At 38.8% G+C, this 16518-nt stretch overlaps 1 protein-coding gene across 1 annotated transcript in view; it reads right to left on the minus strand.

Annotated features, from left to right (window-relative positions):
* The window catches only part of si:dkey-11f4.7 (piezo-type mechanosensitive ion channel component 2), a 33389-nt gene extending 16871 nt beyond the window's left edge, over nucleotides 1–16518 (minus strand). Inside the window, exons 1-29 of the mRNA XM_061056642.1 lie at nucleotides 16455–16518; nucleotides 15295–15390; nucleotides 12891–12992; nucleotides 12661–12706; nucleotides 12387–12546; nucleotides 12093–12306; nucleotides 11753–11966; nucleotides 10701–10866; nucleotides 10661–10669; nucleotides 10479–10577; nucleotides 10225–10266; nucleotides 9994–10114; nucleotides 9681–9829; nucleotides 8823–9089; nucleotides 8191–8302; nucleotides 7875–7996; nucleotides 7300–7359; nucleotides 6070–6218; nucleotides 5781–5945; nucleotides 4624–4665; nucleotides 4302–4334; nucleotides 4016–4128; nucleotides 3266–3441; nucleotides 2851–3027; nucleotides 2443–2607; nucleotides 1830–2030; nucleotides 1530–1734; nucleotides 312–413; nucleotides 47–212 (exon numbers count right to left, since the gene is read on the minus strand). Of these exons, the coding sequence (XP_060912625.1) occupies nucleotides 47–212; nucleotides 312–413; nucleotides 1530–1734; nucleotides 1830–2030; nucleotides 2443–2607; nucleotides 2851–3027; nucleotides 3266–3441; nucleotides 4016–4128; nucleotides 4302–4334; nucleotides 4624–4665; nucleotides 5781–5945; nucleotides 6070–6218; nucleotides 7300–7359; nucleotides 7875–7996; nucleotides 8191–8302; nucleotides 8823–9089; nucleotides 9681–9829; nucleotides 9994–10114; nucleotides 10225–10266; nucleotides 10479–10577; nucleotides 10661–10669; nucleotides 10701–10866; nucleotides 11753–11966; nucleotides 12093–12306; nucleotides 12387–12546; nucleotides 12661–12706; nucleotides 12891–12992; nucleotides 15295–15390; nucleotides 16455–16518 (3737 nt within the window). The remainder of the gene's footprint in view (nucleotides 1–46; nucleotides 213–311; nucleotides 414–1529; nucleotides 1735–1829; nucleotides 2031–2442; nucleotides 2608–2850; nucleotides 3028–3265; nucleotides 3442–4015; nucleotides 4129–4301; nucleotides 4335–4623; nucleotides 4666–5780; nucleotides 5946–6069; nucleotides 6219–7299; nucleotides 7360–7874; nucleotides 7997–8190; nucleotides 8303–8822; nucleotides 9090–9680; nucleotides 9830–9993; nucleotides 10115–10224; nucleotides 10267–10478; nucleotides 10578–10660; nucleotides 10670–10700; nucleotides 10867–11752; nucleotides 11967–12092; nucleotides 12307–12386; nucleotides 12547–12660; nucleotides 12707–12890; nucleotides 12993–15294; nucleotides 15391–16454) is intronic.

Genomic DNA, 16518 nt, shown 5'->3' on the forward strand with positions numbered 1-16518 from the left:
ATCAATTAAATCGTCATTCAAACTTAGAAAAGTTGGATATTCTGACCTGCAGTGAAGGAAGTTGTCAACAGGTATGTACTGGTTGAAGGAACAAGGATCCAGACTCCGACTGATCTCAACATTGTCTCCAGCCAGCAGCCGCACAGCTGCACGGTTCTCCTCCTCAAACATGTGCCACTGCAGAGACGAGCACAGCAACAGGAGGTGGTCATCTACAGAGAGCAGAAGACGTGGGGAGGGTTAACATCTTACAGTAGGAGGAATTGGTTCAAAGGACATGATAGGTGTGAGGAGAGTGAAGATGAACTCACAGAATATGAACAAAGGGTTGGGACTCATGGCAAAGTCAGGCAGGTAAAACCACTTGATAACATTGGAGGTCAAAGGCTGAACAGCAGTCCTCCAGGGGTAATCTGATAAAACAATGACCAGACAGTTTAAAAGAATACGATGCTGTTGATGAACAGAACATGCAGCGTTTAATTGTGTTGACAAATCACTGGTTAATTAACAAAAGGGAAGCAGAACATATGTTGATAATTATCAATATGTTGCATCCTGACTACTGGATAACAGACGAGCAACTCATGACAAAAACTTTTGTTATATATTTCTAAACTGATCGTATTCTTTCAGACAAAAAAATGATCTTCAATTTTTAAAACATCAATGGACTTATTTGGGCAGACATTCTTAAAGAGGCTCCACCGTTATTCAACCCTTTATCAACTGTCACACTTTACTGCCTGAACTCTTGGTCATATACATATTTCATTTGTAATTATTTTGCAATTTATTCTTCTTCTTATATTTATTTTTATCATTTTTTATTTTACTTGTATTCTTCTTACCTCCCCTGTTTTATCCTCCCCTCACCATCCTTTTATGCTATGTGCTTATTGAGTTCTACATCATGAGGGAGCTTTGGATGCAGGTATTTTCTTTTTTTCTGTGTGTCTATGTTTAAAATAAGGTCATTAATGTTATAGTTTCTTTTTTTGTCTTGAAAGGTAAAACTTATAAAGACATCTTTAAAGAAAAAAAACTTTCTCAAATTATATGAATCAAATTTTAACTCAGGTAAACAAAAAAGATAATTTCAACCCATGCTACTCAGTTTCTTGCCTGCAAAAAACTTTTGTGGTGAAAGCAAAATGAAAAAGCATCACTTCGTATTAATAGTATTTATGTTGGACACATTCATGGTTAGTGGACATACCACACAGTTAGCTTTAATAAAAAGTGATTAAGTAAATGTACAGGAATCAAAAATACATAAATATGGTGTGCAGGTAGCCTAGCACTCAGTATGTACAGAGTCTTAGTCCTCGAGAGCGAGCGGCCAGGGTTTGAATCCAACCTGGGACTCCTTCCTCGCATGTCGTTCCCTGCTTTCTCTATCCACGGTTTCTGACTATCAAATGTCCAATCTCTAGAATAAAGGCATTAAAAGCCCCAAAATAAATCTTCAAAAAAATAAATACATATATATTATACAAATGTTTCAAACAGTTTTATAAAATCCATACCAACACAGAAAGCAGGAGGGATGCCAATGCAGAGCAGGTACTGCAGCACCATAAGTCCTGCAGTGAAGCAGCAGTATTTAGGCCACACCTCCCCGATAGCCTTCCTGCGTCGCCGTGACAGCACAGCCATTAAAGCGCAGGAATGGAGCAGGGCATAGAAATCCATCCTCTGACCAATCACGTTCACTGCCACAATTAAACTGATCTGAGAATAAAGTGTGTGTCACCAATACAATGTCAGATACATCAAAAGGCTCAGACATCAGATAATGAAATACACAATAAAGACCCTCACAGTACCTCCAGACCAAACTTGTAGAAGCAGTAGTTGATGAAGTACTTGATGCAGGGCAGGATGCCATGGTCTAGGTGCTGCCTTGTGATGCCCTGGAAAATGATGCTGAAGGGTGGGGGTTTGAGGTCGTTATTGAGACGGAAGTAGAGCTGGTGGCGCTGGACGGTCGCTTCGAAAACCAGCAGCCCCAGCACCATCAGATGGTTCTGTAACCAAGAACACTCTTTAGAGAAAACAAGGAGGGACTGTGGGATGATTGCCAGAGCCATCAAAACCAATTCAAACTCTTGGATGAAATCTCAAATTCAAATAAAAGTTGGCAATCTTGAAGTTTGGGAATCTGTTCAGCACCTCTTTCTTACTTAAAGCAGGCAAGAAACCACACAGTAGCAGATAGGGTGCAAAAATAAGCCAGATATATGTTAATCAATTTAGCATTGTGAGGAGAAGATGAGACTGTGTTTTTATTTTATAAATGTAGTTTAAGCTTAATAAATTAATAAAAAGAGCTTAAGAGCATTAAGCTGGCTAAGTATATTTGATATTCCTCTAAGAAGAGGCGGGGCTGGTGGTCGTGAGTTAAAAGATATATCAAAGATATCAAGTTTCAGACCATACCCTGAGACATGGGAGGATCCTGCCCTCACATTTACGAAGCGCTCCACACCAGTAGACGGGGTCTACCGGCTCCATGTAGAGGATAGATCTCCTGAACAGCTCCATCATGTTCCCTCTCAGCTCTTCTCCATCATCCAAACCCGTGCTGTTGAAAGGCACTAAACCCTAAGACAGAAATGAGAGATGGGTGTAAGAAGAAGTTTGTTCTTGTCATGTAACAAAGTTACATGACAAGATTGCATTGAAGTAAGAAAGAAGATGATGAGGGGAGCAAATGGTATTTGATATTTGTGTAATAATAGATTAAAAGGAAACACAACAGAAATGTGGAAACTTTTTGTCGGCTTGCTCACAAAAGTATTGAGTTGAAGATAACTGTCACAAATACACAAAGCGATGGATACTCACAGATGTGCAGTTGGAGGAATAATCGAGGGGTTTGATGACTTTCAGCTGGTAAAACATCTTGCACACCACCATGACGCAAGCCCATACGGCAGAGATGCTAGAGGCCAGAGGTCGTAACCGTGGGAAAGGAAGTGCAAAAACCCACAGGACCAGGAAGAGCAAGTTCATCAGTGATACCTGTTAAATGTGAATCATTACTTTTTTCATATTCATGACTCAAAAAATCAGCTTTTACCTCAAATGTGTAGAGAATGTTTTACACCAAACAAGCACAGTATAAAGAAATATCCAGTGTTTTTTTGTTGTTGTTTGTTTTTCTGTTTTTTAACATGCACATACCTACACATTTTCACTCACATCACCTTGCACACATACACACACACAACATACAGTATGCACTGATAAAACATCCTACCTCTTGCAGGGATACCCAGATGATGCCAGTGGAAACAATTTTCAGGCTGTGCAGCTCCAGCAGTCTCCAGCTCTGCTCCTGCAGCTTGTTGAGTCCTGACAGTACGTGAATGAGCAGCAGGCTCGCCCGGTCCACGATCACAATCCACTTGTCCTCACGGCTGCTGTGGACAGGCTCTAAAGGAAGAGACGTATCAGAGACAGGAAAGAGCATTAGACTTAATTTGAATATGATTAAAAGTATATTTTTGGGGCCTTTGTGCCTTTATTGGACAGGACAGCTGAAGCGAGACAGGAAATGTTGGAAGGAGAGAGTGTGGGGTGACATGCAGGAGAGGGCAGAGGTTGGATTTGAACCCATGGACGCTGCAATGAGGACTCTAGCCTCCGTACATGGGGCCTGTGACATAACCACCAGGCTATCTGACGCCTCTTAATTTAATCATTATATTACCACTACAGGTGTCATACAGCTTAGGACAGAAATCATTGGAGAGCTGATCGTATACGCGACATTACAAACACAATACAAGAATGTTCTTTTTGAATGTAACACAGGAAGAATTCAAAGAAGCGGAATTTAAAAATAAAGTACATCCAAACAAACTCTTCAGCATGATTACACAAAAACCAATGTGTACATGCGTCTTTCAGCCCATCTTAAAATCATGCCCAAGCCCATTATTCATTCTCGTAATTGGCTCAACAAATTGACACAAAGTATCCATCTTTGGTTTTCAGACGTAGTTACCCTCCCCTGTCATGTCCTCCTGTGCCTCAGCTCCTTTGTCCTGGGAGGATTGGAGCCCAATGCTGTCCAGAGTCTCCTGGCTTTTCCCATTCCCCATCTGCTCCTTCACCAGCCTGGAGGACAACATGAATTATTATTTTAAATTACTAAATAAAAAAAAAAGACATAATAGTCAGTTCTGTTTCAAGCTACAGAGCAATTTCACCCTTTATTTACCATTTTCATTTTCAACATTTATCCCACCATTGTAAGTCCTGAAGCATTAAGATTGTAGCAACAGTCTTACCTTTTCTGGATTTTTTCAAGGTTTTCTTTAATTCTGGGAATTTAATTAGAGAACATGAAAATGTCAGTATGTATCTAATCATGATCAAGTCACCATCACCTCTCTCATATACTTAACAGATAATAATTGAAATAACTTTGTTGTTTTCAAAAGACTAAAGACAAATAACACATCTACACCAGGTGTGTCTACCTCCCTTTGGTTTTAGAAAATTACACTAACAGGTAATAAGTTCAGATACATTAGAGTGTGACATGGTCTCAACACAAATTAAAATGTTCGAGCAACAAAACATGTATAGAGGAATAAATGCAGCTCTTACATCTCAGATATCACATCGACTGAACTCCTGAGCTCTTCCTCTCTGGAGGGAGAAGAGGATGTATCAGACAAAAAGACAATAACATACATAAATAATGTGTTTGGAAATTAACAACATGGTTTGAAAAGTATTCACACAACATCAGTATGCAGGGCCAGATACCGACATAAACAATCTATGCAGTTGTCCACAGCCATAGAGAGGTGCTGCATCATCACTATAATGTTCTGTGTTGATTGCTCGCTCCCCACACTCTGTCATAAGTTGAATGACTCGCTAACATAACTCAGTATGTAGATAAAGTTCTACAGCAGCACTGTTGAACCAAAAAGACGCTCTGTTGATGTGTAGCAGTGCCAGCTAGCTGAGTCTGCAGGTAAATGCAAATATGAACATATATGTGTGGTCTCCCAAAAATAAAATGAAGGACTGGTTCTCCTGGGCTCTGTGAGATGAACATAAGATTATGGTATGCTTTTGTTTGTAGTATGTTATCAAATCAATCTCACAAAGTTTTCTCTTAACAAGTGTTTGAATGAATTAAACAGGAAACGAACGAGGAAAGAAAAAGTAGGATAGCAATAATAAATACATTGGGGTAAAGATGCTAATTGTGAAACATTTTCAATAAATACTGCTTGCTTTTTCCACTGCTTGCAAACCCAAGTAGAAATCAAATGACATCATTGGTTGTAAGCACAGCTCTGCTTGTTGACTAATAATGAATGTTTATTTGCAACACTACTGCTATATTGTGTTTAGAGCAACTGTAACGACCACCTTTGCAGTGCCACAGAAGTGAACTGGCACCACTCCAGCAACCAGTCCTATCTCCCAGTCTCGGCCGGGACCTGGGCCAGTGACACTCTGGTTCCCAACCCAGGGCCCTGCAGACTGTGCTACTGCAACCCCATAGAGCAATTTTCATACAATAAAACTATCATCAATAATTTGCACTTTAAATAATTATTTTACTTGTACTTGCTAATTATAGAAAGCCCCTTGTCATTTCCATACACAGTTTGCCCTTAGATAGTTTGTCATGTTAAATAGGAAGAGTACATATCCATTACTCCGAGTAGTTGTGAACTTGTTAAATATACAGTATGTGTGTGTAGATATTCTTATGGTGCGTGCACACGTTCTTACAGCCTCACCTGGAAGCCTGTCTGACAGGTACGTTATCGAGGTCAGTGAGATTCAGGAAGTCAGAGTTGAAGTAGTGCAGCTGGAGGATACAAGCCAATAGAAATGCAGCAGGAAGCAGGATACGCGCAAACAGCTCCACTGTATCGTAGCGCTCTAAACCCAGGTCACGCAGACTGAAAAAGAAAAGGGCCTGTATGGTTCCATTCTGCATTAAATCCAATAAAAAACATTTTTTTTGCTTCAGTGTAAGGACAAAAAAAGAGTATCATGAACTTAGGCCGATATATGTGAACTTACCCCTCCTCTGACATGCCCATGATCTGTTTGAACAGACTGGACACACTTCTGAACTGGTACATGTAGATGGCTATCAATACGACCATGGAGTAACCAACCACGACCGCCCAGAATGTCTTCAGGAGACGACGCCACACATCATAACGGATCTGAGGAAAGACAAACACAAGCTACAGTTTTTAACAACATTAATGGTCTTTAGAAAAAGGTTTTTATTATAATACCCCGACAATGTTTCTTTTTTTCTTGCATTTTTAAGAACTTTTTGGTTTATCAATGCGAGTACAGTGTATCTGTTTGCCTTGAAAGCTCTGTCTTTTGAACAAGTTAGCAAAGCTAAATAAACATCATTGATAACAGGGTTGTTAGAAATCTATTCTAACACACTGCAGCATGTAAAACACTAGGATGTTGCTGATGTTATCTAAAAAGATAAATGCTGTTGCTTTGTATTCCGTCACCTCCACAGCCATTAGGCCTTCCTGTAAGTGCCTGTTGTGTTTCTAAAAGGTCAGCAGAAACATGAAGGGCTAGAAAAGAGAGGAAAACAGCAACAAAAAAATGGCTGTGTGTGTGTTTATGACTCATAATCAATACTTTTAGCGGTAAAATGTATCAATGAGCAGCACATGGACTTTTAATGTGTGCATTCCCAGAGTTTGTGTAAGAGCTGGATTAGATCGGAATTACTAAGGATCATTTAGGTGTCAAGACATTATAATGTAAGATGAACCTAGAGTGGCTTTTTGTAATATGTAACATCTGAACTATTAACGGACATCTTCCTGCACTCATTAAGCCCTGCAAGATCAATACCAGTTTTCATCCTTTATATTCTTTACAATGTGAACATTACACATGCTGAGAATAAATGTATACATAGTAGTCAAAGCAGTGCAATGTGGCTTTTAAGTTACTGCTTCACTGGAGAAGGGAATACTCGTCTAAAAAAATAGATGTTTTTTTGTACAGTGTATATTTATTTTGTACTTATTGTAATTAAAAATGTATCTCTTATCTTTTATATTGCTCTTTTACATTTTTGTAGAGCTGACTCGAGGAGAAATGCACAAAAAGTCAAATGACAATAAACATCTGATCCGATCTAAACTGAGGTCCATTATCTACTTCAGAGGACAAACACACTGAATGTTTTCATATCAATTTTGAAAGAGATGACTACTAACCTAGTAGAAAAGTTACCATCTAACCTTGTAGAAAATCACTAACCTGGTAGAGGACAACACAGTAGAGGAAAAGGACAATGTAGAGGATCTTGTAGACCACCACCTTCACAAGAGAAACACAATGAAGTCTGTGTCAACTTCATGGTTACTTTTTATCTGCTTTAGGTTTAGAAAATCAGTGATGGATTACAGTACTATAGTCTTCCCGAACAGTTTTGACATTTTTTCCTGATAGGTTTTGACATTGTAAGTTCACAACGTACTACGTGGAATGTTGATTTATTGAATCAAAGGAAATGGGTAATAACCCCTTTAGAAAATCCAGGTGTTCACAGCCAAGGATAAAAATGTGATGATTATGTGGAAGATTTAGATCCAAACCATTAACTTCACATTTGACCTGAAGGTGAATCATTCAGGCAGGTAGCTTAAAATGCTATTTCTATATCAGTTAAATTCAATGTAATTTCCTCACTCCAGATCAAGCTTTAATTATTGTTTTTGAACTTTCTCCAGAGTACAGCCTGTAGATGAAGTGGCAGGATGAGAAAGTGTGATTTAAAAAATGTCAAGTATGGGGATTCTCCCATGCTGTGCTTTTTAGTCCGTCTACTGCACCTTTCCAGAGAAGCTGATAACAAAGAACATGGAGCAGCAGAATAGGATCCAGTATTTCACCAGCAAGCCTTTCACTCCTGAGATCAACATCGCTACCAGGGGTGATGGCTGACTTTCCTCCGCTGCTATGGGGCACACCAAGAGGAGAAAGGTAAGGAGGAGAAGGCCAGGAAGGGGTATTAGTGGAGAGCAGGGAGCATTTATTTTACTTGTCATCAAGTAAAGTGAATCATAGGTTATCTTCCTGTCAGGAGGATTTTCATTGGCTAGGGATCTTACATTGTAATCTGTAATAAAGCATTTCCAAATGACTTACTTGACACAGTTTTGACTTCATCCAGGGATTCCGCTTTTTTTAAACTCTGCTCCTCCTGTCTCTCCTTCAGCTGCTGACGAAACATCAACCAAAAGCTGAAGGTATAGAAGACCTGCAACACACACACATTGTGTATTATCAGCATTATCATCACACATGCAATAGTCAACAAAGTTTAACTGAACAAAAGAACAGCTAATAGTGAGCATAAAAGCAAGGCTAAAATACTTGATTGCATAAATATCAAGTTATGCATAGATTTAGACTTTGATCTGTGTTTGTGGTTTGGGGGGAAATACAATCAGATACATGAAAATAGGCTATAACTGAAGAAGATCATAGACCTACATGATCACACTTACATTTGAAAATGTAGAACAATCCTTGCATCCTAATTTTTTTGTTACTTTCTTCCACACTTCCTGCGAGTTTTTGACGATGATGCAAAAAAAAAATACTTTCCAGACGTCATCTCAAAATGTCAAACAGTTGAATGAATATAAACTATTTAAACACTATGAACGTGCACATTCTTCGTCTTTGTTTTTTGGTAATTAGGCACCATGGTTTTGACTTAAAATACAATTCATAGCACTTGCTAGCCTACCCCCTTTTCCTTTTCCCCACCTCACCTTTGCTCCCAGGTGAACACAGGGCGCTGGGTGATAGCTGGACAGGTCGAAGTCCATTATCACAGCCGGGGGGAGACCAGGATACAGCTCGGCTCGGCTCAGACGGAGCCCACTCAGGTAGCCCAGCACCACCAGGACGGTGCCATAGATGGCCAAGAAAGGGGCGGACATCATGGCGTAACGACGGCGGTCTCGCATCATCCAAATGATACAGGACCACACCAGTAGGGCAAAGGTCAACCAGTTGTTGTAAGTGATACTCCACACCTAATAAACATAGTTTTTTTTAGATATTATTGCAACACAATAAGTTCTTCTTCTGATGTTATAAAATATTATTTTATTTTAGACAGTGTCAGTTGGTCAGCTAAACTAGCAAACAACATGTCAAGTAAAACATAGTATTAAATTGTTTATAAAAGTCCAGGTAGTAAATGTTGATTATTCTAATACCCTTTCACTGCTAATGCTACCTAGTTAGCCTAGATATCGTGACTAGCTAGCTAATCTTTACTGAGTGCTTCATGACAGTTCATCACTTTCGAGCTATTGAAATTGGCTTGTTTCTCTTTTATTTGAATGAAACAGATTATTCCTAATAAAGGACATAGTTTGAAAGAAATTACTTTATAATTATTTTTAATTGATGTGATAATTTTTATTTAATTAATTTAGCAATCTACTTTTCTGGAATAGAATACTTTTCTTGTAAAATAACTATCCTGACCTAAACCAGAACAATTTTTCCCATTCATTTCTTCTCTAGCTGCATGATTCATATTAAGCATGAATGCTAAAAGACTTATATCGGTATCATACCATTCAAAACCTTCAGAATCTAATGTTAACAATGTTTACCATCATGATGATGAGGGCGCTGACATAGCTGTGTTTCTGCACTAGCTGTCCAAAGATGACCAGGCCACTTGGGCCTGAGGGTGGAGGTGAGGTCTCCGTTGGCATTGTTTCTTCAGACTTTTCACCCATTCCTTCCTCGGCTTCTGTCTCTAGTACAAGGGAGAGAAGATGTAAGGGTGAAATTAAAAGATTTAGTAAAATATGTGTGTTCCTGAGGATTCAGGATAATCAGACATACAAATAAATCAGATAAATTCAAAAGAAAGAAGTTAATGTAGTGGCCAAGGTCATAATATTTGAGTGTAATGATTACCATGTGATGGGGAGTCTTTGCCTTCATACTGTGGTGGCAGATAACAGTTTTTGTACCCTGCCTCTCCTAACTGAGATCCCAGGTCATCTTGCCAAGAACTCTCTGTCATTAAAATCATTGGCTAGGGAAAGAAAGCACATCATACTGTACATTTAAACAAGTATTTAGACTATACAATGCATGATTCGTCTTGACTTCAAAGGGTTTTTATTGAGCAATAAAATGACTCACCTCATCAGGGAGATAGGTTTCATCATCTGTGCTGCTTAAAAGCTGACAATAAAGAGAATCTTAGATTGACACAGATTTGAAATGCTTTGAGCAAAACAATAAATGATGTTTGCAGTTGTTTATATGATTATTTTATCCAGGAAAACTAACAAAGAGCAGAACAGTAGAACCTTTGCACTGATGACTGACTTAACTCATTAATAATATTCCAAGAAGTACAATTCAAGAGAGGCATATCCATGTCTATAGGTTACCTCTTGCTTATCTCCTGTGATGTAGATGACCCTGGAAAAGCTTGGAGGAACTTCTGGACTTTCTAACGGACTCTCACACTCTTCACCCTCAACAGTATCCTGCAACAATTATGCTTTTAACTGCCTGTCATGTAAGTAGATATTGTCTAAAACGTTAATCTACTGTTGTATCTGTGACATACATCATTTCTCTGACAAGTGCGCAAATATGCTCATACAAACCTCCTCAGATGTGTGGACCCATTTGTGCAGCAGAGCCAACAGTGTGTAGTAAAGCAGTAGTAAAACCAAAGGGTTGATAAAGTCAGGCCAGCTGACATGTGGGTGCAGACCAAGAATGTACGGGTCCGAGCTGTTTGTTCTTATCACTCCTGTCATGCCAAACAACCTGGGACAGGAAGAGAGGGGGGAGAAGTGAAGCTTCATTAGAATTGAAGTAAAACACAATTTATAAAAAGTAGTGACGTCGAGTAAAATGTAAATAAAACTGGAAGGTGATGATTTGCAGTTTATAAGGTTAACTGGCAACAGGTCAGTAACATGATGGGTAAAACAAGAGCATCCTAGAGAGGCTGCATCTTTCTGATGTAAAAATGACTTTTTCAGACTTTGGTTGCCATTGTCCCAACTTTTTTTAAACATGGTGTCGGCATCAAAATCCAATTGGTAAATGGACTTGAACTTGTATAGTGCTTTTGTAGTCTCCATCTATTTAAAGTGCTTCTACACTTCATGCTATATTGACACATTCACACACTGATGTCAGAAGCTGCTACTTAAAGTGTCCAAACACCCAACTGCACGATCTATTTACACACATTTAGAAGCCGTGGGTGAAGCAGCACCCCATTTCAGGGTTCAGTGCACATGGACACTTCGACATGTGACTGCAGGAGCTGGGGATTGAACCCCCGACCCTCTAGATGATGAGTCACATCCGCCACATTATGCATATAGTTTTCCAAAAACAATGAAATAGCTTCAACACTTGACATGATGTTTCTGTGCTATTTTCATTCGTATACTATATGTGGTGTCAATGTTTGGAAAGTATCACATTCAGTTGATTTTTACATTTTACACAACATCCCAACTTTCTGGGAAATAAGGTTGTTGAAAGGAATGATATCTAAGCTGAGTCCAAAAGTCATAAACCAACTATAATAAGGGTCATGGCTGAAACTAACATGACATATCTGATACTCTTCATATGATGAAAGCACCAGAATATCCCAATAAAACTGTCTAATTGTACTTTGTAATTACTTATATACCTGGCATAGACATCCTCTGGTGGCACAAGCTGCTGGGACAGGGGCAGCTGGTAGAGGTAAAGAGCCAGCAGGTGTCCTCCACTGAAGATGGCCATCATCACGCAGAGAGAGCTGAAGAGCAGCAAGCTGATGGAGCGACTAAAAATCCACCACCAAACTAGCCCGAGAAACACCCCAAAATATACACCTGAGGTGAGGGAGGGCAGCGTGATACCTACATGCACACGCGCCCAAGCCAGAAAACAAAGAAAGGAAAGAAAGACATTGAATAAATAGTTGAATCGGCATTATAAATTATTGAATTTACCTGCATTCTCACACAAACTTATGTATTTTTTACCTGCTAGTCCCAGCAGTAGAGTTACCACCACTTTCCCTGCTGTGTTCATGATTGCAGACAGCAGCAGCCTCAGTCCGGCTGCAAACACGATCAGCTTCTGGACAAACTGGGGGGGACCTGTCTGAACCGGTATAGTAGTCTCATCTGAGCTGTCAAAGGATGAACCCTCTGTTTCACTTTCTTCTTCAGACTCTGTTTCAGTTGTTTCCACTTCCTGTCAGATCCATTAAACAATCAGATTGGGAACATTTTACTTTCTTACCGTGAAGTAGTTTATAACAGTTGATGTGATACCTCAGGGTCCGATGGCTGTATGCCGTTTTCATGGAGACTGACTTGTGGCACTGCGCGGAGTAGTTTTTTGCACAACCTCAGTACAAAAAGGGAAGCGAACAAAAGGACAACATCTGGGGCCAGGAGACGCACCACATTCCCAGGGTCAACTGAGCTGAACCTGAAAACACATTAACATTCTTTGGTTTGATTTCCGCTGATCTCCTTTTAAGACAAAAATGTTAAATATATAAGTTAAATATATGACTCCTAATATTAGCATTTTAGCCCTTACCTTATAATGCCCAAGTGGTACAGGAAATCTTCCCAGACGCCACTCACTGTAATTAAAAAAAAACATGGTCGTTAAGCTGGGCACAAGTTTTATCCTAAATTCCTAAATGTTTCATAAATTATAGGTCAAAACATGTTTGTTATAAATTGTGAATTGTAAAAGTGAACTGCTGATATTTAAGCTCACAAAAACTGTTTGTAATTTTAAAGAAACTACAAATGATTTATTACCATGTGGAGGTATGTAGGCAAAGGGGATCTGCATGAAGCACTGCAGGGTCAGGAGGGTCAGACTGGTGTAGATGATCAGCCTTATGAACTGACCCGTTTTACCTGAATGGAGTAGCCATTGAGAGAAACAAGGAAAAAGCAGAGGTGATAGTTGACCGTCTAATTTGAAAGCCATGTCTTTAATAACATTGGAGCAAGTTCTTGTATGTATTTAGTTTATATTGCGCCTTGCAAGGGACCCATGGATGCTTTAAATGGTGGAGGGACCAGACAAAGAACTAAGCAAAAGGTAGCAAAGGATGGGAGACCTATGGAGAGGCAGAGTTGAGGTTGTAGGCTGTGGAGTACAGATGGTGTTCGAGCAGTTTTATGAATGAATCCAAAGACGGGGCATTGTTGATGTCTGAGGGTAGGGTGTTCTAGAGGGTGGGGGCTGTTACACTGAAGGCCCTGTCTTCAAAGGTGCAGAGTCTGGTGTGTGGTATGGACAGCGGGCCAGTGTTCGAGGACCGGAGGTTTCAGGACGTGGGGTGTAGCTGTGTAGGAGGTTGGAGTGGTACTTAGGGGCTAGGGCATGGAGGGATTTATAAGTGAGGAGTATTTTGAACAAAGCTAGAAATCTTGGTTTAGCAAAAAGAACTGAATAGAGAGTTTTTAAGCATTTTAAAGGTCTAAAAGGTCTCTGTGTAACGCTTGGGTAGTTTTCTAGAGTGTCAAGAAAGTTCTTTGTCATTTAAGGAACAATTCCATCAATTCACTGTTTTCCAATCGCCATTATATGTAGCATCTCAATATTTATTTGACAAAACTCCAGCACAAACAGCCCCCGAGTGAGGCTTTTAGCTCGATGAAAACAATGGCACGCTAACATTCTCACAATGTGAATGCTAACATGCTAACGTTTAGCAGGTTTAAAGTGGGTGGCGTCTCCTTTGGATAAAGTAATAAATGTATGTCTTAGGTGATCCTGTCCTGTGCATAGCTTTTTCTAAAATAATATCAATCAATCATTATTTGTATAGCGCCAATTCATAACAAGTGTTATCTTTTCCTGCTTCCCTTTAACAATCTCACATACTTCTAAAAGGCCTATTCGGTCTGCCTGCTGTAAATGTTTCCTTCTGATCTGACTCTGTGTCAATGGCTACAGGCGTTTTAAATAAATGCTCAGAAATAGTCAACTAGCTGAATGTCTGTTTTTGTCTTTTAGATAATTAAAAGGCATTGGAATAAAAATTAACCTTTTGACATGGTAACCAGCTAAAACTTCCTCAAAGTAGGTTCAAAAGATGAATTTCCTCCAGTAGACTGAACTTATCCAATGTGTGTGTGTGAAAGTGAGCCAACACCTGATAACCTCAAATTACATAAATACAACTACCCAATTTCTTTAAAAAAAACTAAAAGATACTGTAGCACATAGGCATCAGTTCATGATCTCAGTACAGAGTTTGACACATGTAATCAAGATGTTGAGACATCAAAGCCATAATAGCTGATATGGTTCAACATTAGCTGAGTGTGCAAATGTACTGTTGATTTTATTTTTTACTAAAAGCTTTGTTTCACTTATACCTCTCTGCTTCCCAATAAGGAAATACACAATCACACACACATAAACCCTCCCAAGTATATAAATGGATGCACACTAAACCCATGATACACACACACAGGATACACACACGCTTGACCACTTTAGTCCAAGGAGAGTGGGATCATATTAGAGAGATGAAGACCACTGTGGGTTCTATGGGGCTTTCAAAGACACGGTGAAAGGCAAACAGTTTTTAGAAAGAGGGATGTAAAGTGAAAGGACAAAAAAAATTGCTGATATCACATCTTTTAATTCCTCACTGTAATTACCAGGCTATGTATAATTGATTTGACCGTTCAAACCGCATCCTCTTTACAAAGTACTTTGAGGGAGGGGTGCAGAAACTTTAATTCATCAGCATGAAGTAATCAATACAGAGTACTTGCACACATACACACACACACATTTTACCAATATTACCTCTCCTGCATTATGCCCCCCCACTCCCTCTTTATTTGACAGACTTTGACGAGCAATTAAAAGTTGATTCTCATAATTTCAGTTAATTTTCTTAATGAACAAGTCATGTCTATCTGCAGGTTGTGGAAACACCCGAACACTGTCTGTGAGTACATTACCTTTTTTTCTTCATTTTTAAACATTTTCAAAGTAATTTTAAATGAATTGCAAGATGAAAGTCTTCTCTCAGCTTAATAGTGAAAGACAGTAATTCATGTTTGCATGACTTTTATTTCATTTGACATTGCAGGTGCAGGTGTAGAAGTTTGCATCAAGACTTTGCACTTTGTAACAAGGTCACAGCAAAACTCTTCAAATGATAAACAAGTGCCCCTCTAGAGCTCGTCTTACCTTTCATGGTGACCAGGCTGGGGTTTGGTAGCAGAGGTAAGATGAGCACATACAGGAAATACACCACAGACAGACCATTGTAGCGGAACGAAGAAGCTGAGGTTCAGAGAGAAGAACATAATGCACTTAATTTGTTTATAACAAAGTAAGAATTAATTCAATTATACACGGGAAAATGACCTTTCTGTACTTGAAAACATCCTTTATATCAATATCATTCTACAATTACAACCAAGCGAGCTCTGAAAGAAATCAAACGACCTGTGCAGGTGTTATTTATACAAATAATATATAAAAAATATAAAAACCTTAGTCCCGCTCCACTGAGAAATCTGAAAAATGTTTCATAGAGAAACCTTTGCCCAGAATGAGGTTTCTCAGTCAAGTGTCTCTTTAACATACAGTAATACATTTAAATGATATTTTAATACTCCTTAGTGGCTCTTTCATAAACGTGTAATACAATATATACACTTAATGAATAGGAAGTAAAAGAAAAGTTAAGTGACAACGTACTTTGTATTATATTCTTACATCATCATTTTGTCGTAGAAGGCTAAATAAAGTATTAATTTTCACACTGTGTGATGTGTACATTTAATATGTGCTTGGTCTGTAAGTTAATTGTTTATTAAATTAATCAAATAAGGGACATTTCTTTCAACACTGACTGGGAATTTGTAAATGATCTCAGTGCTATTCAGCAAAAGGCCAGCTGCCTTTCATGTTTGGCCTCCATAAGCACATTCAATTCATCAATACCCCACCTGTTCTAAAAACCTTTTGTTTTTTTAATATATATAAAAACAAGACTGATAATAATATTCTACTGCTGGAAGAAAAAGCCAACACAAAAAGCACTTTGTGGGAAAGAACATAAAGACCAGTTCAGAGACAAGTAAACCATCATGTCATGAGTTTTTTTGTTTGCTACATTTAGCTTCATTTGCAATTTTTTACCTGAGTAGTTTTAGCTGTTTGTTCAAAATGTAAACAAAACAAACAGAAGAAAAACACATTGTTTTATTTAGCTGGATTATTTTCCAGCACTGCATCTCCGCTAGACTCCTAAAGACAAGTCTTACTCTGATTAACTCTTATACTAACTCAAATCATTTGCATATTATAATAACAAAATAATTAAACATTATTCAACTCACCAGTCAACAGGAGCAGTGGTAGTAAAAAGTTATACAGCAACCCCACCACGATGTCCCCGGCCAT

Source organism: Labrus mixtus, chromosome 15, assembly GCF_963584025.1.
Source record: "Labrus mixtus chromosome 15, fLabMix1.1, whole genome shotgun sequence".
Classification (NCBI taxonomy): Eukaryota; Metazoa; Chordata; class Actinopteri; order Labriformes; family Labridae; genus Labrus; species Labrus mixtus.